At 34.6% G+C, this 25,485-nt stretch overlaps 1 protein-coding gene across 2 annotated transcripts in view; it reads left to right on the top strand.

The window, feature by feature from the left end:
• ATF7IP (activating transcription factor 7 interacting protein) overlaps nucleotides 1-25,485 on the top strand; it is a 74,974-nt gene that overhangs the window by 46,819 nt on the left and 2,670 nt on the right. For both annotated transcript variants that reach the window (XM_065887313.1, XM_065887312.1), the window contains exons 6-12: nucleotides 2,742-2,815; nucleotides 3,368-3,456; nucleotides 6,284-6,922; nucleotides 12,373-12,437; nucleotides 20,661-20,739; nucleotides 22,310-22,465; nucleotides 24,646-24,828. In XM_065887313.1, coding sequence (XP_065743385.1) covers nucleotides 2,742-2,815; nucleotides 3,368-3,456; nucleotides 6,284-6,922; nucleotides 12,373-12,437; nucleotides 20,661-20,739; nucleotides 22,310-22,465; nucleotides 24,646-24,828 — 1,285 coding nt within the window. The remainder of the gene's footprint in view (nucleotides 1-2,741; nucleotides 2,816-3,367; nucleotides 3,457-6,283; nucleotides 6,923-12,372; nucleotides 12,438-20,660; nucleotides 20,740-22,309; nucleotides 22,466-24,645; nucleotides 24,829-25,485) is intronic.

The following is a 25,485-nucleotide window of genomic DNA, read 5'->3' as shown; positions in this document are numbered from 1 at the left end:
ACTATAATGTTTCTTAGTGTAGGTCTCTGAGTTAATTCCAGTTGGAAGTTTTTCACCTTCTTGAATTTGTCAGTTTTTTCCCTCAAATTTGGGAAGTTTCTGGCCATTTTTTAAGTAGGCTTCTCATTCTTGGTCTCCCAAATTTGTATATTGGTCCATTTGATGGTGTCTAATAAATCCCTTATTCTGTCTTTATATTTTTTGTTCTTTTTTCTATTTGGTGGTCTAACTCAGGAATTTCAAGTGACTTGTCTTCAGGTTTGCTGATTCTTTATTCTACTTGATAGTCTGTTTTTTTTGTTTGTTTGTTTTGTTTTGTGGTATGCGGGCCTCTCATTGTTGTGGCCTCTCCCGTTGCAGAGCACAGGCTCCGGATGCGCAGGCTTAGCGGCCATGGCTCACGGGCCCAGCTGCTCCGCGGCATGTGGGATCTTCCTGGACGGGGGCAGAAACCTGTGTCCTCTGCATCGGCAGGCGGACTCTCAACCACTGCGCCACCAGGGAAGCGCTACAATCTGGTTTTGATCCCCTCTAGTAAAGGTTTCGATTTAGTTATTGTACTCTTCAGCTTCAGAATTTCTATTGGTTCTATTATAAAGTTTCTTTTTCTTCTTGCATTGTTTTCCTGATTTCATTTCATTTTCTGCCTGTTCTTTCTTATCTCATTGAGCATCTTAGTGCTAGTCATTTTAAATTCTCTGTTGGGTAATTCATAGATCTGTTCCTTCAGTTTCTGGAATTTTATTTCTTTGATTGATCCATATTTCCCTGTTTTTTTTGTATGTCTGGTTCTCTTTTGTTGAAATTAGGGCATTTGAAAAAATAACCTCCCCATCTTTTTGGAATACCTGTATATAGATGAAGACTTTTACTAGTCAGTCTGGGTAGATACTCTGGTGTCCTCTCAAACCTATTTTTAAAGATGCGTTTTCTTGGAGCTTGTGCATGTATCTCGCATCTGAAGAGGTTTATCTCTTTCTACTTGGGAACTTCCCATCCCTCACCTGTTATCTACTTTCCATATTGCAGTCTTGTGCTGCTTTAGCAAGCCATGATTGGAGTTACCCCTGTTGTCTGTCTCTGTTACTGCAATTTTTCTGGTTTGGTACCAAGCCAAGGGGTTCACGTTTGTTCTCATCTAGTCCCCAGACATCCAGCTTGTGCTGCTTTATCCAAGTCAGGTGAGACTGAAGCCAGTGCCTTATCAGTACCCCAAAAAGCCAGAATATTGCATGCAAATTCCACTCTTCTCTTTCCTTCCCAAAGGACAGGACAGTTGTTGGGAATTTTTTCTTGATTGCACCACACTGTGTGAGGAAGGGGATGGAGTATGGTGGGTAAGAGCAGCAGACTTTCCTACCCACTACCATATGTCTCTTGGGGCTTGCTTTCGCTTGGGGTTCTATAATGTCTCGACAGGTTTCTGGACTTCTTACAAGTGAAATTTGTTTCTTATATTGCTAAATCATTGTCTTCATGAGGTAAGGAGGGTATAGGAGTTCCAATTCTGCCATCTTGCTGATGTTACCACACGGTAGTGTTTAAGGTCCTCCCTCTGATGACTCTAAGCCCTGTTATACTTATTTATTATGCTTATACTTCTCCTTTTTCGTTTTCCCTGAAATGTTGTTTACCTTCATTTTAACTATTTTGAGTGTACTAATTACTCAAAGACTTGTTAGAAGATGCATTTCTTTCCCCTAAAGTTTTTAAACTTTTTTGAGTAATACTACAGTGTTACTTTCATTTGCTTTTCTATTTATTTCAAATGTTTTTGCATCCACAGCCAGGTTAGAACAGTTTATCTTAATTCTTTATCTTTTGTCTCCTCTACACAGATAACTAGTACAACACTATACTGTTTGGTTAAAATCATCCTTTTATCCTATAAAAAGCAGCAAGATATATTTGTTGTTGAGAAGAGTGATTAGTGGCATCTGCTTGATGTGATCCTAAGCACTTACCACCTTTTGTTTAGTATTATATGTATTATTATACTTAATTAACTCTTGAGTGGAATTATTTATTTTTCTCAATTTAAGAAATAAATGATGATAGTGTCATTAATGATGGAGGCCCAAATAATGGTAATTAGCATATAAATATTAGAATTCTCTTTCTATATTCCCTGTTTTGGGGAGCAGAAAAGGGTTAAATTAGTTTGTTCTGAAGTTTAGAATTGGGACATCTTTTTATGAAATTGTAAATCACATAGTGGCAAGTATTTTTTAAGCAAAAATTGTAAAAATAATTTTGATTTGTGACCTAGGATACCACTTAATTGGCAATCAGTTACTTCTGGGGAAAAATAAATACTTACCTTGTTTGTTGAGTTTCTGCCTGTAATCGTGCCTGAACTGCCTGATATATAGTAGGCATTCACTAGATATTTATTGAATGAGTGTCTAATTATTCTTTAGATTCATATTAATGTTTACTGAACTGTTAGAACATATAAGCTACTTTCATATTCTCTATTTTATTTACTCATATCAAAAACTGAGGTTTAAGAATTATTCTATTCACTTTTCATATGATAAGCCATTGTGTCAATAGACTAAGTAATTTGTGTAAGCGGTTTAACAAGTGGCAATGCCAAGATTTAAATTTGTTTCTCAGTAAGACTTTCCACTATATTAGAGAAATAACAGATAACATATTGACAAGGCATTTAAAGGTCTTATTTTAAAAGATCCCTTGTGAATTGGGTTTTATTTTACCTTGGTATTTTTCTCCCCCAGAATCCACCAAACCCACCTGTATCACCAGGAAAGTCTGTGGTTGATGGCGGCAGCAATAACAGTGTGCCCTACAGGTGAGAATTGTAAACAGTCTATTTATCAAGTTTTTAATTAAGAGAACAAGGTTCTGATTTTCTTTGCAGAAAAATCTTGGAACGTGATTCTGTGTATTTATGTAGAGATAAGTGTTTGGTACACTGGATTAAGTATATTTGCTTCCTTTTTGCTTTGTTGTAATTGTTCACCTATGGATATTGATTTTGCTAATTTATTATAAGGCTTTAACCACTTGTGTTAAATAGTATTATCTTAAGTAATTGAGAAATGCTTTCATCAGGGGTGATAAAATCTAATGTGTGCAGATATTCGGACCTACATTTGGTTCTCAGGTTCAAGTATTGAAGACATAGAATATAGAAGGAAGACTCTCCCCTAATGCTGTAGACCCCAGCATTCCAAAGTCTTTGTGCCAGCTTTGCTTCACTGCCTTCACTCTCAGTTTAATGCTTTAATATCCAAGTCTAGCCACCCTTTTTTCCAAGGGGCCACTGCTTTCTCTATACATAAATAGATATTCCCTAGAATGGCATATCAAGTGACCATTTGTATGTATATATATTTCATAGAAATGCAAACACAGTGAGACAGATGTTGGAGTCCAAAAGAAATATAAGCGAGAGCACACCGCCCTCCTTTCAAACCCCTGTGAATACAGGTAATATTCTTAACACTGAAATACATTTTCTTAGGAATTGAAGGTTTTGGTTCTCTTTTCTTACGTTCTTTTGAGGTTGAAATGGACTAAGAAACGGAGCACAGTTATGTAAAACTGAGTGCTAAGCACAAAGTTTATTTAAAAGTCAGGATCGCAGATATGCACGAAAATACAGAAATTCAGACCTCTACTGTAGTGGTTCTCAAACCTTTGGGTCTTCACATCCCCTTATAATCTTAAAAATTATTAAGAATCCAAAGAGCTTTGTTTATGCGGGTGTACTAATTGATATTTACTATGGTAAAAATTAAAACATAAAAATTTTTAATGTTTATTTATTCACTTTAAAATGATTACAAACCTATATTATGAACCATAAGTAACATGTTTTGATGAAAAGTAGCTCTTTTCCAAGCTTTAAAAAAATTAGCAAAAAGAGTGTTATTGTGTTAAGTTTTTATAAATCTCGTTTATACCTCACTTAAAACATTAAGATGGCTGAAGATACCTGGATTCTCATATCTGCCTCTGCATTCAATCTGTTGCAATTTGTTGTTATGGTTGAAATATGTGAAGAAAATTCAGCCTCATACCAATATGTAGTTGGAAAAGGCCTATAGCCCTTTTAGTGAGTTGTGGATATTCTTCTTTGATACAGCAAGTAGTAGTTTCTTACAGGTTAGTTGCAAAGTGGAATCAGAAACGACACCAATAAACTTTTCTAAATTTTTCATTAAAATTCATTTGTCTATCTTGTGCTTGGATGGCTCTTTCACTAATATCATTGATCATTTGGAAAATATTCACTGAGTTTTCTGAGTCTTCCAAATGTTGACACATTTCATTAATAAATTTTTTTTAAAAATCATATTTATTTATTTCACTATCAGTTCTTCTCAGACAAGTCTTTAAAGATTTGGGAAGCTGTCATGCCCTCAGTGGCAGGTAGACGTATTTTCCAAAGTTCTAATTTTTTTTTTTCTTTTTTTTTTGCGGTATGCGGGTCTCTCACTGTTGTGGCCTCTCCCGTTGCGGAGCACAGGCTCCAGACGCGCAGGCTCAGCGGCCATGGCTCATGGGCCCAGCCGCTCCGCGGCATGTGGGATCTTCCCGGACCGGGGCACGAACCCATGTCCCCCTGCACCGGCAGGTGGACTCTCAACCACTGTGACACCAGGAAAGCCCCTAATTTTTGTTTTTTAAAACTCAAATTTTATTATTGCCAATAAATACTGTTGGTCATTTTCTTTGAAGTGACTGCCGTATTTGGTTTATTTTCAAGAAAATATGTGCCAGGTACCCAAGTGTGAATAACCACAGTATGCTTGTAATTCTTTCAAGTAAAAGTGGTTTTCCATTAAAAAATCCTGTTAGCTCAGCTTACAACTCAGCCAGTCTTACAAGCACTTTTCCTTGAGCTGACCATCCTTATTTGGCATGCAGCAGTAATGCCCTATGTGTACTTCCCATTTCTTCACATAAAATATTAAGACGGGCTATACTCAAGAATTGAGATTTAATAGAATTAGTAGTTTTTACTACTTCATAATGAACATTGTTTTATTTATTTATTTTGTGTGGTATGCAGGCCTCTCACTGTCGTGGCCTCTCCCGTTGCGGAGCACAGGCTCCAGACGCACAGGCTCAGTGGCCATGGCTCACGGGCCTAGCCGCTCTGTGGCATGTGGGATCTTCCCGGACTGGGGCACGAACCCGTGTCCCCTGCATCGGCAGGCGGACTCTCAACCACTGTGCCACCAGGGAAGCCCCATAATGAACATTCTTAAATGAAACTGATTTTGTTTGGCTTTTACTGTGCACATGTGGCGTTAAAGAGTTCAGTGATGGTTTGGTACGACTACCTTGATTTTTATACTGAGACATCAAAAGTTTTACTCACCATTGCTTTTGCTCCATCATTGTAAATATCTACACAGTGAAAAAGTCAAATAATGTTTTCTTATTGTTATGGAAATTGTTTGGACATTTCAAACTTCCTGGAAGGGTCTCAGTAATCCCCAGGTGTCTCCGTAGACTGCACCTTGAGAATTGCCGCTCTAGCATGCCTGTGATTTTGGAAAGACTACAAATCATTGAGAAGAAACTTGGTCATTGATTTTAAACCTGTTCAAATGAGAATAAACACAGGTGGTTGAACTAAAATGACTATAAAACTATAGTGACAAGCATTTTGATTTTCTCTGCTCTTTGTCATCTGCTCCTTAATTCATCTCCCATCTTCACTGTGCTATTTTCCATATCACATAATGTCAATAGAGTGTTAATAGAGACAGCCTCTCCTCACCTGTTCCTCCCCAGGGAATCCAGTAAAATTTTTGATCCACAGATAGAGGTTTCACATTGTCCAAATGACAAAATACCATCACCAGGTTTACCTGTTATTCATTAATGGTACTCTTTCTAGATTTTCTCTTTGAGTTTATGTATTGCCAGTGTTCTAAGGCATTTATAATATATTTAATGTACTTTCAAAATTGTCTATACAATTTTACCTAGTTTTCAATGTTTTTTAGTTGTTTTTCCAACTAGTTACTCTGAAGTAAGTAAAATAATTTTCAGAGACTCCTTTTATAGAGATAGCAGTCCTCTGCCTTAATCATAAAACATGTGCTGTTTTCATAATGTACCAGATACAGATGCAAAAATGCTTCTACAGATAATCTAAGAGTTCAAGGATTTAAATCTTGAATTAAAAATTTAATTATGAGAGACTTTCCTGTATATATTGCAATACATCAAATTTGTATTATATTATCTTAGCTGATAGATAGCTATTTAAACTGAGACTTCTTTTTTCTTTTTATAGTATCTTCAACCAATCTTGTCACTCCTCCAACAGTTGTCAGTAGTCAACCTAAATTGCAGCCTCCAGTGACGTCGGGTTCTCTGACAGCAACGTCAGTTCTTCCTGCACCCAACACAGCTACAGTAGTTGCTTCTACTCAGGTGCCTAGTGGAAATCCCCAACCTACAATCTCTTTACAGTCTTTGCCAGTGATTTTGCATGTACCTGTTGCTGTATCCTCCCAACCTCAGCTCCTACAGAGCCATCCAGGGACTTTAGTGACCAATCAACCATCTGGCAACGTTGAATTCATTTCTGTACAAAGCCCACCTACAATGAGTGGTCTAACCAAAAATCCAGTATCTTTGCCATCCTTGCCAAACCCCACTAAACCAAACAACGTTCCTTCTGTGCCCAGTCCTAGTATTCAAAGGAATTCTCCTGCCGGTGCTGCACCATTAGGAACAACACTTGCTGTACAGGCTGTTCCAACAGCGCACTCTATTGTACAAGCCACAAGGACTTCTTTACCCACAGTAGGCCCATCAGGACTCTATAGTCCATCAAATAATCGAGGCCCTATACAGATGAAAATCCCAATTTCTGCTTTTAGTACTTCATCTCCTGCAGAACAGAGCAGCATGGCCACCACAAGAATTGGTAAGTCAATATGGAGGTTTAATAATAGAAATGCAAGCATGTTAATAGTCTATAGGTAATTGAACATGTGTGTGTGTGTGTGTGTGTAAGTGACTAGCATTACTGGAAGAACAGAGTAAATAGAATTTCCACAGAGATTATTTTTAGTAAGTTTTTTGTTACCTAAGAGAAATGATGTTGTTACAGTGGGATTTGAGAGAGAGTTTATTTTGAGTGAGAAGTTAGCATTTGTAATTTATCTTTTACTAATTTTCCTAATCTGTGCGAATTTTTAATTTAGGCTTTGTAGCAAGCATTATGAATTACTTTTCTAATACATTTTTCAGATATATCTGAATAGAGCAAGTATATTTTAAAGGATCTAATTGACATAATATATGCTAATAAGAAGAAAATAAAAACCACATATCTTCCCTACCCATTTGGAAAAATCCTCTGTGCAATCACTCATATCTTGCAAATTTGAGAGGTTTAAAACTAGGTCTTCCCTCTTTAATTTACTACAGAATGTTTGCTTGCTTTTTGTTTTCTCTTTTATATATTTTTCCGTTATGACATATGATTATGTTTGCATATGTATATATACTTTGAAGTATTGCAAAAAGGAGAACTTGATTGCTCCTGTTTTTCAAATCTGTAAAACTCTATGTCTTCCTTGTTCTTCAAAAGCATACATTTTTTATGCATTCTTGAACTTGTTTATTCTTTATTTCTGATTTCACATTTATCCCCACTGCTTTTGGAAAGACAGGAAAGAGAGCCTAGTCATCATGTATATAATGAAATTGCCAATAGTATCTGTCTTACTGATGTAGGAAGTGACCGTGGAATATAAGAAACAGATTATAAAGTACAAAATTACTCTTACAAGTGAGATATACAAGCCTTGTTTTTTTTAATTTCTCATGTAGTCTTCAGTAGTGTACTTGCCCTCTGAGTATATTTTCTCATAAAATAGTGATGGTGTTTCATAGAGTTATTGAGAGAGTAAATGAATGGCAGCTAAAAATTAATATTGGACTGAACCTGAATATCATCCTCATATAATTAACATCTGGGATATAAGAGTAAATCTGAAATTTCAAATAGAATTATTAGTATTTAAAATTAAATATTTGCATGGTACAGTAACCATATTTTTTTAGCATTATCTGCTATCACATCCTTATATGCTAAAGATGCTTACTTTTAATAGAGGTCAGTGATGAGCAAGATTTTGGGGGTTACTTCATATTTCTCTAATTTATTTTTCTTCCAGTCATTACTGTTTTTTAATATGTCAGGTGGAAGATGATTATCATGGACATTCTTTTATGAGATTCTGGAGTTTTTTTTTCTTTATGAAATTTTTAGCCTAGTTGACATTGTTTCTAATTCATGGTCACAAGATAAGATATATTCTTAAATATAGAACTTTCCCTGAAAGACCATGACCTGAAAAGAAATAAATAACTTAAAAGATTATTTTGTTTAATGTTATGAATGCAAGTACCCTAAATACTTCTACAATATCAGAATTGTAATTCAGTTTCATTATCCTGTTAACATTGTATGAACATCTGTTGACACAAAAGGTACGTTTTTCCCAAAGTTATCTAGCTTAGTGCGCTTTATTAGTTGTAATGAGTGTTAGTCTGTTTTGTATCTATTTAATTACTTGACTGTCCTTGATTATTTTTGTATATAAAATTAATAGTTTTCCCCATTATTATTAATTAGAACATCACTCTACTTTTGTGATATATACATTTATACTTACACTTAGAATTTTATATTTTAACATATATTTAACACATTTATATGTACTTTAATACATAAATTATATTAAGGAAATCTTCATTTTGAGTTCTATTTAGAATGCTTACCTACTTTTGAAAGTAAATTATTAGATATTAACCAAAAATGTTAATGATAAGCTTTGTTTTTCATAATGTTAATTAGAATGAGATCCTATGAGATGATATGTTCTTTGATCATGCATAATTTTAGGGGTGCCATAAATGGCATTAAAGTAGGCATTTAGCTATTGAGGCTTGCCAAAGCCTAAGCTGAAGCCAAATAGCAAATTTTGGCTAAATATGAAGGTTGAACCAAACTTTAATACATCCCTAATGTGATAAAGTAATTAGTTTTAAATCCTATGCTTATGTAGGTTTTATTTACTTAATGAGAACATATACTGTATAACTAGATATGCATTTGTATGTATTTTATATACATATATCCCCATAGAGTAAGTCAATATTTTTTGTAAAATGTAAAGTAAAAATTGTTCTAAGGACTACTTGGAAATTTAGAGACCAAATGATAGCTTATATCATTTATTCATAAAATATCAAATGCTTGTATTCTAAAATCCTGCAGATACACAGAAATGTACAAAATAGTCCCTATTCTAACCAAGCTCATAATCAAATACGGAACTTGGATATTAAATAAATAATTAATTATCAATGTGATGAGTGTAAAGATATGAAGGTTTCTGTGAGAGGATATGGGAGATCTGGGATGGTATGAGAATGGAGTGAATGGAAAGATGGTGGGAAATAAGGTTTTAAAGGATTTTTACAGAGAGGAAGGAGTGTGACATCCATGAACACTGGCTGCAGTGAGGGGAATGGATTAGAGGGGGAAAAACAGAGTTAGAGAGACCAGTTAGGAGGCTCTTGGAGTGATCTGAATGAGAGATGGTGTTGTAAAAATGATTTAAAGGTCTTGCATTGCATTCATTTTCATACCATTATCCAGCACCTACTGGGGTATACTACTAATTGGCACTCCTGTAAAACCTTTTTATTATTCTGGTAAAAATTCAGTGTTGGTAAAAAGTGACAATATCTTTTCAACATAAAAAGATAGAGATGTTTCCCATATGACAGAAAGAATTTGAGGTACATTTTTTTTTTTTTTTTTTTTTTTTTGCGGTACGCGGGCCTCTCACTGTTGTGGCCTCTCCCGTTGCGGAGCACAGGCTCCGGACGCGCAGGTTCAGCGGCCATGGCTCACGGGCCCAGCCGCTCCGCGGCATGTGGGATCTTCCTGGACCGGGGCACGAACCCGTGTCCCCTGCATCGGCAGGCGGACTCTCAACCACTGCGCCACCAGGGAAGCCCGAGGTACAATTTTTGACTTTACACCCTGCCAGTTTTTTTTTTTTTTTTGCGGTACGCGGGCCTCTCACTGTTGTGGCCTCTCCCGTTGCGGAGCACAGGCTCCAGACGCGCGGGCTCAGCGGCCATGGCTCACGGGCCCAGCCGCTCCGCGGCATGTGGCATCCTCCCGGACCGGAGCACGAACCCGTGTCCCCTGCATCGGCAGGCGCCCCAACTTTAGCTAATTCTGAAAGTAAAAAGTTACAAATCAATCTATCAAGCAATAAAATTGGCAGGGTGGGGCTTCCCTGGTGGCGCGGTGGTTGAGAGTCCGCCTGCCGATGCAGGGGACACGGGTTCGTGCTCCGGTCCGGGAGGATGCCACATGCTGCGGAGTGGCTGGGCCCGTGAGCCATGGCCGCTGAGCCCGCGCGTCTGGAGCCTGTGCTCCGCAACGGGAGAGGCCACAACAGTGAGAGGCCCGCATACCGCAAAAAAAAGAAAACAAAAACAAAACCAGAATTTATCTAAAGTAGATATTATAGTAAAAGAAAACAAAAGATGCAGTGAGACTAAAAAATGATTAAGAATCAAGAAAACAATCTGTAATAAAGGGGTAGGGGAAGTTAACTGAAAATCTAGAATAAGGAATATTATTACAGCTTTGTGAATAATTAACTCTTTTTCCTGAGATAGTTAGTCAAAGAATCACTCTGGATAACAGAACTCTCATAGTTATTAGTATTTGTGTGTGTGTGTGTGTGTTTGTGTGTGTGTGTGTAAAGAAGTAAAACATTTTATTAAGCAGTCTAAATCTTCTCTGAGTCTTGAGGATAATTGTATGAGGATATTTCAACAGAAAATAAAAATGAAGCTCCCTCACCTACTTTGCTTCTGAATTTACCTTTTATTTTCATTTGAAAATGAAAATGTCTTTTAAATCCAAATGAATGTATTGACATTGTATATATGTATTAAATAATGGGTAGTAAATTGATGATGTTTTGGTAATATCATAAGTGTAATTTAATACTCAGCCATGTAGGATCAGTACCCTGGAATTTATTTTTTATTAAGTAGTATTTCAAGAACTTCACAGCCCAGAAGAGAAGCTGATTCATTGTAAATGAAGTAATTTTAAGGTATTAAATATATGTATATATCTTTTTTAAGTTATACACATCTTAAATTATTTCCCTGCGATATTCCCTAGGTTAGAGTTATATATATATATATATATATATATATATATATATATATATATATATATATATATATTACATATATTCTTCCTACGAAAGGAACTAAGATAATTCAGATAGGGTAGGGAGAAATTGTAAGGGCCTCCTTTTATGTGCCTATCCTAGAAAACCCTCTTTTTTAATAGGTAGAGATTTATCCTGATTTTTTTGACATACAGATTTATATGTAGAAATACATGGTTCTGTCTCCTGTTTCTGTTTTGTTTTTTTAATATAAATGGTTTACTTTATATGTGTGTTATGAAGATTTACAGATGAAAGGAGTGCCATATTTTGACCAACTTTTTTTTGACAAAAAAGCAAGGATGGAATGTTTCAACACTAGAAAATTCCTATTAATATAATTGACCACATTTTACCAAAGAGCAAAACTGATTACTCACCTCAGTAGATGCTCAAGACATTTGATAAAATTTAATACCTTCTCTTTAGAAATTGAGGCAGAAAAACCTATTTGGTTTCTTTTCTGTGCTGTTTTTTCATTCAGCTATCTTTTTTACAACTATATAGTTGTAGTTCTATACATACAACTTTCATGTGTGTGTGTGTTTGTGTGTACATACATGCATGCACATACATACATATGCCACAAACTCAACACAAGTTAATTGAAAACTGACTAAAGAAAAATCATCTGTGATTGACCTACTGAGATTATCCATGTATATTTCATCAGAATCACTGTAACTATTTTTCTAGTGAATTTATTACATTTTTGCTATGCTATTAAATTTTTTTTCTCCAAAGGTATATAGTATGGAAGGATTATATTTTATTTAACTATTCATGTTTCAGCATTTAAGTTACAGACGTCTTAAATTGTTTCCCTGCAATATTCCTTAGGTTAGAGTTAAAATTTCTGGTTAATGAGTATGTGAAGTGTTTTGATCTCTATTACGAATTTGTCCTTCTGAAAGGTTTTGTAGTGGTGGTCTATGAGAGGATCTATTTACATATGTAACATGTTGACAGACAAAAAAAATTGGAGAAAATTAACATGAATTGTTGTATGTAAAGCAACCCATCCTTTCACATTTTGTACGTGCCTTTAAGAATAGCTCTGAGTTTTGCTTTGTTTTGTTTTTTGGCTCCTCAGAAAACCAGACAAACAAAACAATAGATGCTTCTGTTAATAAGAAAGCAGCTGATAGCACATCACAGGTAAGATTTTTCCTACTGTTTCAAAGTAAAATTCTAATTACAGTCCATAAGAGAATGAATTTCTATCAATATTCTTTGGTAAAATGAAAATTATTCTAAGTCTGCTTTTTACAACTGTTCAGAAATTTTTAGTGTCTCTGTGTTGTTTGACAAGAATTGAGTTTTTTTGCTTAGTAGTTCTCTTAGAAATAATATGTTTATTAAATTAACTAACTGCTTGGATTATATATAATTGGCAGTCTAGTTGTTTTTCTTCATATATTGTGAAGTTTTAAGTCTCCATGTGTAATTTCTTCCTGGCCCATCTTTTTAAGAAGGTCTCACTGGTTTACCTCCCCCACGGGGGTCCCCCCACCCAGTCCTCTGTCCTGCCATTGCCAACACACACGGAGACATCATTTTAGTTTCTTCAAAGCTGAGCAGAGATAGCTTTTATGGAAAGGAAATCTTGGTCTTTCTGATAGCTTATTAGCACTTTGCCAGTCCTGGTACTTTTTCATGTTAAATTTAAGTCACTCAGGAATGGAGTAACTACTTTTTTCCTGTAAATTAACAATGTTCATCATACTTCTTCTACTATATTGCTTTAGGTGTAATAGATTTATAGGGAAGCCATTAGGTTGTTGATAGTCTAATTTTATTTTCTTCCCTTCCTCTTAATCATATCAAGAAATGCATATATTTTTCCTAGAAAAATAAAAAATCTTGAATAAGTCAGGCATGAATAAATTACATGAATTTTAAAACAAGGGCATAATCTTTCATTTTGACTGTTTTCCTTTAAAATGATGGATTTTAAACCAAAGATAGGTGTACACCATGCTTTATAGAAAGCTATTAGAAATATTTTATTTCTTACAAATTTTAGCAGTCTTTTTATATGATATTCAAGATCAGAGTTTTGATTGCTTCTGAGGATGTCTTGTAGTAGCTGTGTTTTTAATTAAAAGTATATGGAGTACTTTCTGGAAGACACATGGTATAGGAAATGTTGATATATTCAGTGACTTCTATGTAACATTTATAGGAAGTCTAGCCTTACTTTATAAAGTAAACCTAAAACTAAACAAAGAAATTACAAACAACTTTATTTCCCTCAGTAGTTTTTTTTCTTGTTTGTCTGGACATACTAGGTAATGTTTCAAGACACGAAAATGGACATTGTAATGGCTGTGTTTTTATCTTATTAAAAATGATGATTCTTGGGCTTCCCTGGTAGCGCAGTGGTTGAGAGTCCGCCTGCTGATGCAGGGGACACGGGTTTGTGCCCCGGTCTGGGAGGATGCCACATGCCGCAGAGCGGCTGGGCCCATGAGCCTGCGCGTCCGGAGCCTGTGCTCCACAACAGGAGAGGCCTCAACAAGGAGAGGCCCGTGTACGGCAAAAAAAAAATTGATGATTCTTCTAAAGTTGTACTGTCTAATGTGGTAGCCACTAATCACATGTTCGCCATTTAAATTAAAATTTAATTTAAGCTTAAATTAAAAATTTACTTCTTATATCACAGTAGCCCCATTTCAAGGCTCAATAGCCAAATATAGGTAGTAACTACCATATTGGAAAACAAAGATACAGAACATTTTCATCATTGCAAAAAGTTATACTGGATTGCTGAAATAAAGTGTATGTAATATTATAAACATCTAGGTGAAATTAAAATTGATATAAAAGTTTGCTATACTTTTAAAATTGTTTACTTAAAAATATCCTTTTTAAATTAAAGAAAAACAACAAAGCAAAATAATATAAAATCCAGTAACACCCAGCTGCTTATTATATTCTAGAAATTCTAAAACATCATGTGTTACTCCCCACTTCACAGGTTTTAGAATCTAAAATGTTTTACTTTACATTGTATTGTATAACTTACATTTTGATGAACCAGTCGATCCAAAAGACGCCTGAAATAGTAAGTGACTGCATCAGGTAGCAAAGAGACAGTGCAACCAAATATTAAGTTCTCAGTGGTTATTTTATTTGGCTTACAGGAAGAGTAATTCAATACCATTGTATGAAAAACACATACAAGTAGCATGACTAGGGAGCTAACCTGCCAAAGTCATGCCTGGTCAAAAAAAGATTTTCAGCTTTGAATGAGTACCAGTTATGGATTTAAATAATAAATATAATATGCAAGCTTTATTATATGATAAGAAACCATTTTAGAAATATATATGTGCTGCCAGTTATAAATTGATGCTTTACTGGCTCTTTTGGGTTACAAATAAAATTTTTGTTGTTGTGCTGAATACCTTGATTATTTATTTTTTTATAAATAATTTATTATTTATTTATTTATTTATTTTTAAATAAATTTATTCATTTTGTTTATTTATTTTTGGCTGCGTTGGGTCTTCGTTGCTGCGCACAGGCCTTCTCTAGTTGCGGTGAGCCGGGGCTACTCTCCCTTGCATGGGCTTCTCATTGCCGTGGCCTCTCCCGTTGCAGAGCACGGGCCTTAGGCGTGCAGGCCTCAGTAGTTGTGGCACGCGGGCTCAGTAGTTGTGGTGCGCGGGCTCAGCCGCTCCACAGCACGTGGGATCCTCCGGGACTAGGGCTCGAACCCGCGTCCCCTACATTGGCAGGCGGACTCCCAACCACTGCGCCACCAAGGAAGCCCCAACACTATTGTTTTTTGAAGATATATTAAGAAATTATCATTAGGTTTTTCCCCTGTATGTTGCTTAGTAGCAAGTAGAATCTGGTATGAAACAGGTAGCTTGTGATTCTTTAGACTGTTAACTTTCTAAGTATACTCTGCCAACTTCTTTTTTCTCTGCCAAATCTTACTTAGTTGTACTTCTGAACTCTTTAAGGCTATTATAAATTAGAAGGAATCTGGATGGCTTGTATGGAAATGATCGTTGTTCAGACATAGCTAATTTGAAAATAATTAAATATGTAAAATATTCTCTTTGTAGTCCTTGAAGATTTCTCTAATGTCCTCCAAATAAGTATTTATTAACATATTCCATATAATGAGTTATTACTACATATTTTATTCATAGATCTCATTTCATACAGTACATTACTAATATATTTCATATGGTGAAAAACATTATTTATTCGAAGTAACATCGTATGTTGTAAAACAGTATAGAAATCTTTTTCTGCCGCATCTGTAGTTTTATACTACTTTTTTGAGGGACTCAAGATCAGCCTCAATTTTGTTTATTTGCTATAAGGACTTATAAGACCTGTGACAGGTTATACTCATGGTTATGGTTTATCACAGCAAAAGGTAGAGAGCAAAAACAGCAGGAAAAATATATGCATCAAGTGGGATTAAGTGCGGTCAGGCTGAGGCCTCCATATTCTCTCCTATCCAGCACTGCACAGGATGTGCTGTCTCTCTGGTTATTAACTGCAGGGACATGTGCCAATAGTCTTTGCCCAGAGAAGACTGACTATCAGGGTCTGAGCTGACTATACAGCTGCCTCTTTCTTTGTAACCAGCCATGGCAGTCAAAACTCAGGACCTCAACAATGAAACCAGGTGTGCATCGTCAGACTTGATGTCTGTGCAAATCAATCCTGATAAGCCAGTATGACACTGTTTAAGGAGTACATAAGAAAATTATCATTTATTAATGTAAACTTTCTAAGGGTCACATTCCTGGTAGCCAACCAAGCCTGCCTGTAGTTCCCAAGTCCCCTTGGAGAGTGTGTGGAGTGAACAACCAGGTCTTCTGTATTTATAACTTCCCTTGCAATTGTTGAAGTGCCCTACTCTAGCCTTTCAAATATGTTCTAGTTATTGCCTTTCAAATATGTTCTTGTTATTTGTTTCAGTAAAAAAAAAAAACCAAAAAAACCCCCAAAAACCTACAAAGCCAGTATCTTTGCTTTCTTGAAATTTTCTTAGTGTTCACTTAATGAGAGTGGTCTCATTTTGCGGGAAGGACACATGATTAAGTAACTTTTTAATAAAATAGATTCTTAGTATTAAAAGCTATTTGATACAACTAAGATGTTTTTTAATAGTTTCAAATTGAGTAATTCTGTAATGTGTGTAAATGCAGATATAGGCATGTAATGTCTCTGATTACATAAGTTTTCTTAGAATTGATGGCAGAAAAAATGCGAAAATATATAAATGTGCACCTAGTGGCATAGAAATAATAAGCTCTAGAGTCAGACAGTGCCTCCTGTCACTTAATAATGTGTAAGCCTTGAATAAGTTATCTAACACCTTGATTTCTTACTTATAAAATATGGCTAATGCTGGTCTCAACCTCAGGATTATTGTAAAGATTAAATTTGTTAATGAATGTATTGATAAAACACTTAGCACAGAGCCTGATGGGAATAGTGCCAGCTATCATGACTGTCTTATAATTGCTGTTAATAGTTATTGAAATAATTCAGTTTTATTTCTCAAGAAGAAAATATAACCAGGAAACTACCTGTAGTATGTGATAATAGATGAATTTTATCAGTCAGGTTATGGTAAATAAAAATATAATGTAGGTTAGATCATTGATTATAGATCTTCTCTTCCTATTATATTATACATTATAGAAAAATATGCACCTTATAATAGAGCATCAAAACATGAGTGAAAACAATAAAAGAAATAGACAAATTGACTGTTTTATCGTTATAAGGTTTACCTCTTTATATGTTGTCTAACATTAATGTGATTACAGCAGTTTTTTTATGCTTGCTTTTTTTAGTGTGTTTGTGTATTTGTATTTAAAGTGAGTATCTAGAAGAAAACTAGTTATTTCTTGATTTCTTGATATATTATTTCATCTGACAATCCCTAATTTTGATAGGAAATTTCATTCCATTTAGTTAGTATAGTCGTTGATATGGTTGAATTTAGGTCTGCTGTTCTGTAATTTAAAAAATATGTCATCTATTTTTTTGTTTCTGAGTACTGTTTCCCTACTTTTATTTTGTGTTGATTTTTTAATATTCTATCTTAATTTTTCTGTTGTCTTCCTGTTTTTCTCGTTTTCTACTTTTGAGATTTCTTATTTGCACATCTGTTAATATTGTATTTTCCTTTAATTCTTTGACATATTTTTTTCATTTTTTAAAAATGGAAGTATAGTTGATTTACAATGTTGTGTTAGATTCTGGTGTATAGCAAAGTGATTCAGTTATACATATGTATATATTCTTTTTCATTATAGATTATTGCAAGATATTGAATATAGTGTCCTGTGCTATACAGTAGGACCTTGTTATCTGTTTTATATATAGTAGTTTGTATCTGCTAATCCCAAACTCCTAATTTATCCCTCCCCCACTTTTCCCCTTTGGTAACCATAAGTTTGTTTTCTATGCCTGTGAGTCGTTTCTGTTTCGTAAATAAGTCAATTTGTATCATATTTTAGATTCCACGTATAAGTGTTATCATATATTTGTCTTTCTGTCTCACTTACTTCCCTTAGTACAATAATCTCTAGGTCCATCCAAGTTGCTGCAAATGGCAATATTTCATTCTTTTTTATGGCTGAGTAGTATTCAATTATATGTATGTATGTATGTATGTATGTATATGTATATATGAGTGTGTGTGTGTGTGTGTGTGTGTGTATATATATAATCCCACATCTTTTTTATCCATTTATCTGTCACTGGACATTTAGGTTGCTTTCATGTCTTGGCTATTGTAAATAGTGCTGCTGTGAACATTGGGGTGCATGTATCTTTTTGAATTAGAGTTTTCTCCAGATATATGCCCAGGAATGGGATGGCCGGATTATGTGGCAGCTCTGTTTTCAGTTTTTTAAGGAGCCTCTTTATTTTTCTCCATAGCAGTTGAACCAATTTACATTCCCACCAACAGTGTAGGAGAATTCCCTTTTCTCCATACCCTCTCTAGCATTTACTGTTTGTAGACTTTTCAATGATGGCCATTCTTACCAGTTTGAGGTGATACCTCATTGTAGTTTTGATTTGCATTTCTCTGGTAATTAACAATGTTGAGCCTCTTTTCATGTGCCTATTGGCCATCTGTACGTCTTCTTTGGAGAAATGTCTATTTAAGTCCTCTACCCATCATTTGATTGGGTTGTTGGATTTTTAGTTATTGAGTTGTATAAGCTGTTTGTATATTTTGGAAATTAAGCCCTTGTCAGTCATATCGTTTGCAGGTATTTTCTCCCAGTCCAAAGGTTGTCTTTTCGTTTTGTTTATGGTTTCCTTTGCTGTGCAAAAGCTTATGAGTTTATTTAGATCCTATTTGTTTATTTTTGCTTTTATTTCTGTTGCCTTGGGAGACTGACCTAAGAAAACATTGCTATGATTTATGTCAGAGAATGTTTTGCCCATGTTCTTGTCTAGGAGTTTTACGGTATCATGTCTTATATTCAAGTCTTTAAGCTATTTTTAGTTTATTTTTGTGTATGGTGTGAGGGAGTGTTCTATCTTCATTGATTTACATGTGGCCGTCCAGCTTTCCCAACATCACTTACTGAAGAGACTGTCTTTTCTCCATTGTATCATTCTTGCCTCCTTTGTCAAAGATTAATTGATTGTAGGTGTGTGGGTTTATTTCTGGGCTCTCTATTCTGACCCATTGATCCATATGTCTGTTTTTATGCCAATACTATGCTGTTTTGATTACTGTAGCTTTGTTTATTGTCTGAAGTTGGGAGTATTAGGTCTCCAGCTTTGTTTTTTTCCCTCAAGATTGCTTTGGCAATTCTGGGTTTTTTGTGATTCCATATAAATTTTAGGATTATTTGTTCTAGTAATTCTTTGAGCATATTTTTTAACAGCTGCTTTGAATTCTGCTGAATTCAACGTCTGGCTCCACTTGGAGTTATTTTTATTGACTATCTTTTTGTCTTTAGTTGGGTTCTACTTTACTGGTGTTTGCATGTTTGTCTAGTAATTTTTGATGAATTTAAAACTTAATTTTAAAAGTGGAGCTTAGTTTGAAAAGTGGACCATATAGATCTGTTGTAGCAAGTGGATTCTGTTATATTCTTCAAGGGCTTGTTAAGAACTTTTCATTTTGGATTTTTCAGATTTGTGATGTTTGTAAACAAGTCATTTTCTATGAAGTCATTATCAAAGAAAGGTTTATAAGTGTAAGATTTAGAATTACACCATTGTGTTTGGATTTGGCCTGAATAGCTAACATCAAAGAATTATTTTCTTTAATTTCGCAAAATGGGAGTTTTATAGATGAAAGCCTTAATCATTTGGAGTTGATATAATATATCATAAAGTAATTATGATTAGCATTTATTAAGCAGTTACCGTGTATCATGCCTGGTGTTAAGCTCTTTGTATGCATATTTACATTAATCCTTATAATAGACTTCATATCCAAATTTTGGAAATCGAGGAAATGCGCTTTTAACATAAATTCACATAGCTTGTATGTGTTGGAACTAAAAGATGCACTCAGTCTTTTTGACTTGAAGATCTTGGCTCTTTAGGTCTGTTTTGTACTGCTTTCCTTTTTTGTTATTATATAGTTAAAATTTTTTTAAATTACATTTCTAATGATTTTGGGCAGTGGGTGGACTTCAGTCAAATTAGATGGCAGTTGATTATAGCACATCACATCCTATCGTACGACAGCATTCTTCAGGGAAAAAATATATTATTTTATGTAACCTAATTCTGGCTTTAAAGTTGCCTTTGGTGTTTTTGTGAATTAACGTTGATAATTTAGTGTAGGATTGGTCAACATTTAAATGTTAGAAAATGGATTGTGTGGGACTTCCCTGACAGTCCATTGGTTGAGACTTCACCTTCCAATGTTGGGGGTGTGGGTTCAATCCCTCGTCGGGGTAATGGGATCCCACATGCCTCGGGGCCAAAACCCAAGGCGTAAAACAGAGGCAATATTGTAACAGACTCAGCAAAGACTTTAAAAATGGTCCACATCAAAAAAAAAAAGAGAAAAAGTTAAAAAAAAAAAGAAAAAATTAAAAAAAAAAGAAAATGAATTGTTTACATTTAATCACTTAACACACTTGATCATCACTTTAATAGCTCTATGCAATTGACAGTGTAATTTTTAAAAAAATTTATAGTGAAAGGATTTCAAAATTATTTTTATGTGGCACATATTTAGCTCATGAGTATCCTTGGGTCATTTATCTGACAAACACTCTTTCTTCAGGTAAAGCCATTTAGGTGTCCAAATTGAAACAGTCTGTGCATTATCCTTGTTTCCCCTCAGTATTATTTTATTTTCCTTATGTCTGCCAGAGTTTTCTTTGCAAAATGCAAATGTTTTGTTTTTTTCAGAGTGGAAAAGCCACAGGCAACGATTCAGGTGGGGTCATTGATCTGACAATGGATGATGAAGAGAGTGGAGCTTCACAAGGTACTTAAATATAAGTAATCATACTAAGGAATGCTTTGATACCATTTTTCTCTCTTAATCCATTATGTTCACTGAATACAGATCTCTACCCCATTATTTGTGTCCTTTTTAGAAAGAGGGTTTTTAAGATTAGAATTAAAAAATAGAAATCAAATCTTGAATGTATATGAACAAGGCATAAAGGAAAACAGAGCAACTAGGAGAATATTTGACTTGTGGAACACCTCTCCTTTTATATCTGTTATTTCACTTGATCCTTACAATAACCCTATACTGCTCATTTTAGAGTTGAGGATAGATTCAGAGTGCAAATTAAACCCAAGTCTTTTGACTTTAAATTAAATGTTTTTTCCGTGTGTGTGTGTTTTAATGTAGATGTTAAATGAAAGTAATGTTAAAAACCATGCACACCCAGAATTCTCAATATTATTCTGAGTTATAATATTTAGAAATTATATTGGTTAGATATTAACCAATATTCCCAGTTATTCTTCCACAGTGTTAATAGGTGTTCTGTGATAAAAGTTCATGGTTAAATATGCTTGGAAAATGCTGAGTTAAAATTATATGGATTTTTTCCTTAATACAGATTTCTCCGAGTCTTTGCTATGCTAATTTACAGTGTAAATCTCCAAGAATGATTCAAGCTATAAAGTATTTCTCAAACTTATTTGAGAATAACTGTTCACAGACATATTTTTAAAACTTTGTGGTGGTAATTATATAATACATGTGGAAAATCTAATAGGATCAGGTGCTAATTATTTTACCTTAAAGACATTAAATTTTTTTAAAACTAAAGATTTTTAAAAATTACGTTTTAGGGATAAGATAGTTAAGTTGGTTTTAGGAAAACAAAATTAATTAGCTATAAAATTCATTATGTGACATTAAAATCAATTTTTTTTTTTTTGTATAAAACTGATGTAAAATTGGAAGATTTGTGCCATCATGTGTCAGGGTTGAATTCATGCCCGTCTGATTATTGTTTAAAAGTTTCAGATTTTCTGTATTGCTTTTACTATTTTTTTTAATAGAGAAATCTTAATGGAAGGAATTTCCTAGAGCACAAAAATAAATACAGGTTATTTTTGAGAAGACACAGGTAAGGCTGGTTGTAGATAAAAAAGTAAAGTAAGCAAAGTTTGTTATCAGTGCTCTTGTCAGTTCCCTTTCTATCACCCCTGCCTCTTGGAGTCTCTTTCCATTGCCCCACCACTGAGTGTGACTTAAATTCTCCCATCTACAGTGCATTGTTCTTCATCAACACTCAAGTATTAAAGTAGCAGTTGCTAAAGCCTTAAATTTGTTGTATTGAGTTAGAAGTAGGATTCTTTCGTTAAAAAAAAAAAGTAAAACTGTGTTTTCTTTAAATGTGAATTAGAATCTGTGATAGAGCCAACAGTGAATTGTTTAAGGTCCTGACTTGGTTTTCAAATTGGCAAAAGTACACTTAATTAAAATAAAGAAATTGTTCTCTTAGGGGTAAATGTGACTGAATGGCAAGGATAAACTTGTATTTCTAATTTTTTTCTATCAATAATCATATTGTCTCACTTTTAATTAACAGACCTTAAAAAGATAAATCACACTCCTGGGTCAACCATGAGCTCTTCTCAGCCTATATCTCGACCACTGCAACCCATCCAGCCAGCACCACCTCTTCAGCCATCTGGGGTGCCAACAAGTGGACCATCTCAGACAACCATACACTTACTACCTACAGGTAAATATGCTGAATCACTAAGCTGAAACTTTAGTTTTGCCTGCAGTGAAATATGACTATGAAATTGAATGGAAAGATTAGACAGAAAATTAGCTCATTTAGATAAATACCAACGAGCGTGATTGCTGGATCATACGGGAAGAATATGTTTGGTTTTGTGAGACACTGCCAAAGTGTCTTCCAGAGTGGCTGTACCATTTTGCATTTCTGCCAGCAATGAGTGTGAGGAACTGTTGCTCCACATCCAGCATTTGGTATTGTCAGTGTTTTAGATTTTCACCATTCTAATAGGTTTAGTGGAATCTCATTGGTATTTCATTTGCATCTCCCTAATGACATGTTATGTTGAGTATCTTTTCTTGTGCTTGTTTGCCATCTGTTATCTTCTTTAGTGAGGTATCTGTTCAGATTCTTTGTCCACTTTTTAATCGTGTTGTTCATTTTCTTATTGTTGATTTTTAGGAGTTCTTTGTATGTTTTGGATAATAGTCCTTTATCAAATATGTCTTTTGCAGATATTTTGTCCCAGTCTGTGGCTTGTCTTCTCATTCCCTTGAGATGAATTGGATTTTAACCCTAATTATGTTAGTAATAAGTTATAAAAACTATAAAGTATTTTAAAAAAAGATTAGACAGAAAATTAAGAATAGTCCTCATTGTTACTTTGAAGGCAATGTATGTTTTTGAATGCAGTATGACTTAATTTCGTGGACAGTCTCAAGTAGCAGCACTGATACAGAATAGTTATAAAGAAGAGTTCAATTATATATGTCTTTGCCACTGTAAACAGCAGAAATGAATATAGTTTCTCTGGAAGGGATGAGTGTAATGATTCATTCTGATTATAACCAAGAAGTTATAATTGACTGATCAAACAAGAATTTTTAAATGATTCTTAACTAGAAATAGTTTTAACTGGCCTAACACTACTGTCAGAACCACTGATATTTTACCTGCTACCTCTCAAGAAACTATAAATCAGACATTTTCAAGATGTCGCCTGTATCTCCTAATCTGTTTGGAAGCCAATCAAGACAGGTTGTCTTCTTCAAAAAATAGCCTATTGCTTAAGAGATTTATCTGCAAAATGCTTATATAAGCACTCTTCTCATTAAGGTATACATTGAGCTCACATGGAATTTGATCCAGTGAAATAAATTAAAATGAGAGTCACCTAATTTAGATAATTTAGAAGGAAATGTCATTATGCAAACCCATGAACAATACAGATAGTAAAATGGGGAATAAGGAGATGAAGAGATAAGTATTCCTCCTTGTATACTTTACTTTTTTCCGCTTTTGAAAGACTCACGTTGAAAGTTAGGATATGTAAAGACTAAGCAGTCTCTTTATTATATCCAGTGTTTACCTCCAAATTTATTTTATTATAGAGCCCATTTTTCCATATGAAAGTATATTTATTATTGATTTTTATTGTATAGTTAATATGTGGTCATTTATAAAAGTAAATTCTAATTTAGAGAGTTATCAACAAGAAACTGTTAACTCCTGAAATCATTACTGTATTTCTATGCTGTCAGTGAACATCTAGGACTCATATTTTGATAAATATGTGTTAATATCACTCAAGGCATTAATGCTCTCTGGGACATAAATTAGGAGGAATGCCACAGTAGAGAAGGAAGAAGCCTGTATTTTAATGGGTGTTTTATTGTTTTGAGTAAGAAATGGTTTGGCTAATCTGAAGAAAATGTCAATTATAATAGCCAGTTTTTTTAAACTGTGGGAACACAGAGTTACCCTCTTGGATTTATACCCATCGGTAGAAGGCCTGGAGGGCCGAAAGTTCCACTCTGCTAAGAATAATTTAACACTGAGGAAGGGAAAATTTACTCTTTTAAATCACTCCTATAAGATCATACTCTCAAGGTCTAAACCCTTTCTTCATCTTCACTTGCTTATTTAATCTAGTTAAACTAGCGTAGGAAGGGCATTGGACCTGGTTGAGGTACTCTTTTCTTCTGAAGCTTGGATTGTAGTAGTATTAATTTTGATTGGCCCTGTCATTCTTACCTTTCACGATTACAAAAGGAGTCGCTTGTCTCTAGTTCTCTTTATTATAGTAAATCAGATTTTGTATAAAGTTAATTATCATTTAATACTGTTTACTTAGCATAACATTTACTGCATTTTAAATATATTTTTCTGCTTTTCATTAGCTCCAACCACCGTGAATGTAACACATCGTCCAGTAACTCAGGTGACCACGAGGCTCCCTGTACCAAGAGCTCCTGCAAACCATCAAGTGGTTTATACAGCTCTCCCCGCACCACCAGCTCAGGCTTCCCTGCGAGGAACTGTTATGCAGGCTCCTGCTGTTCGGCAGGTCAATCCCCAAAATAGTAAGAGACTCTTTTCCTGTATATGGCTCCAAGTTACATGTAGTTCTTTAGCACTTAGCTGGAGTAGCTTATATTGACATTAGATTTAGCAAAAAGTGCTAAATATCATATTAAAACTATTATTAATTCATTTTTCTTCCCTTAGGAGAGTTAACCAGAAAAATTGGACTTGTATATTATCTGATATGTGTTCTGGGTGTTGTCTTCAATTTAATTACTTGTGGCCTGTACTGTCACAGTACCCTATTTGATGTTGGTCTGTACTCTATTAAGAGACACCTTGCCTAGTTAAAGTGGGAATGATCAATTGTGACTTAGCCCAGATGGAGATAATGGTAAAAGATAGCCTCCGATGAGAGAGTCTTAAAGGCATGGAAAGTGGCTGAGAAATAAAAGATGGGAAAATGTTAAAGGTAACTTGTAATTTCCATAGGTATATGTATGTGTATATAAATGGAAAAAGTACATATATATATTTTTAGTAGTAAAATATATCATACAAACAAGTTTCTGTAAAAGGTATATTTAAAATTTAAAGAAAAATGGCAAAACGAACCACATATGAACTCCCCACCAGCCTAAGAAATAGAGCTTTATCAGTATCCAAAAGTCTACTATATGCCCGCCTTTAATTGCATCCCTCTCCCTTTCTATCAG

Source organism: Phocoena phocoena, chromosome 11, assembly GCF_963924675.1.
Source record: "Phocoena phocoena chromosome 11, mPhoPho1.1, whole genome shotgun sequence".
Taxonomy (NCBI): domain Eukaryota; kingdom Metazoa; phylum Chordata; class Mammalia; order Artiodactyla; family Phocoenidae; genus Phocoena; species Phocoena phocoena.
The sequence above is the reverse complement of the archived record's forward strand: the minus strand, read 5'-3'. Positions and strand labels throughout refer to the sequence as shown.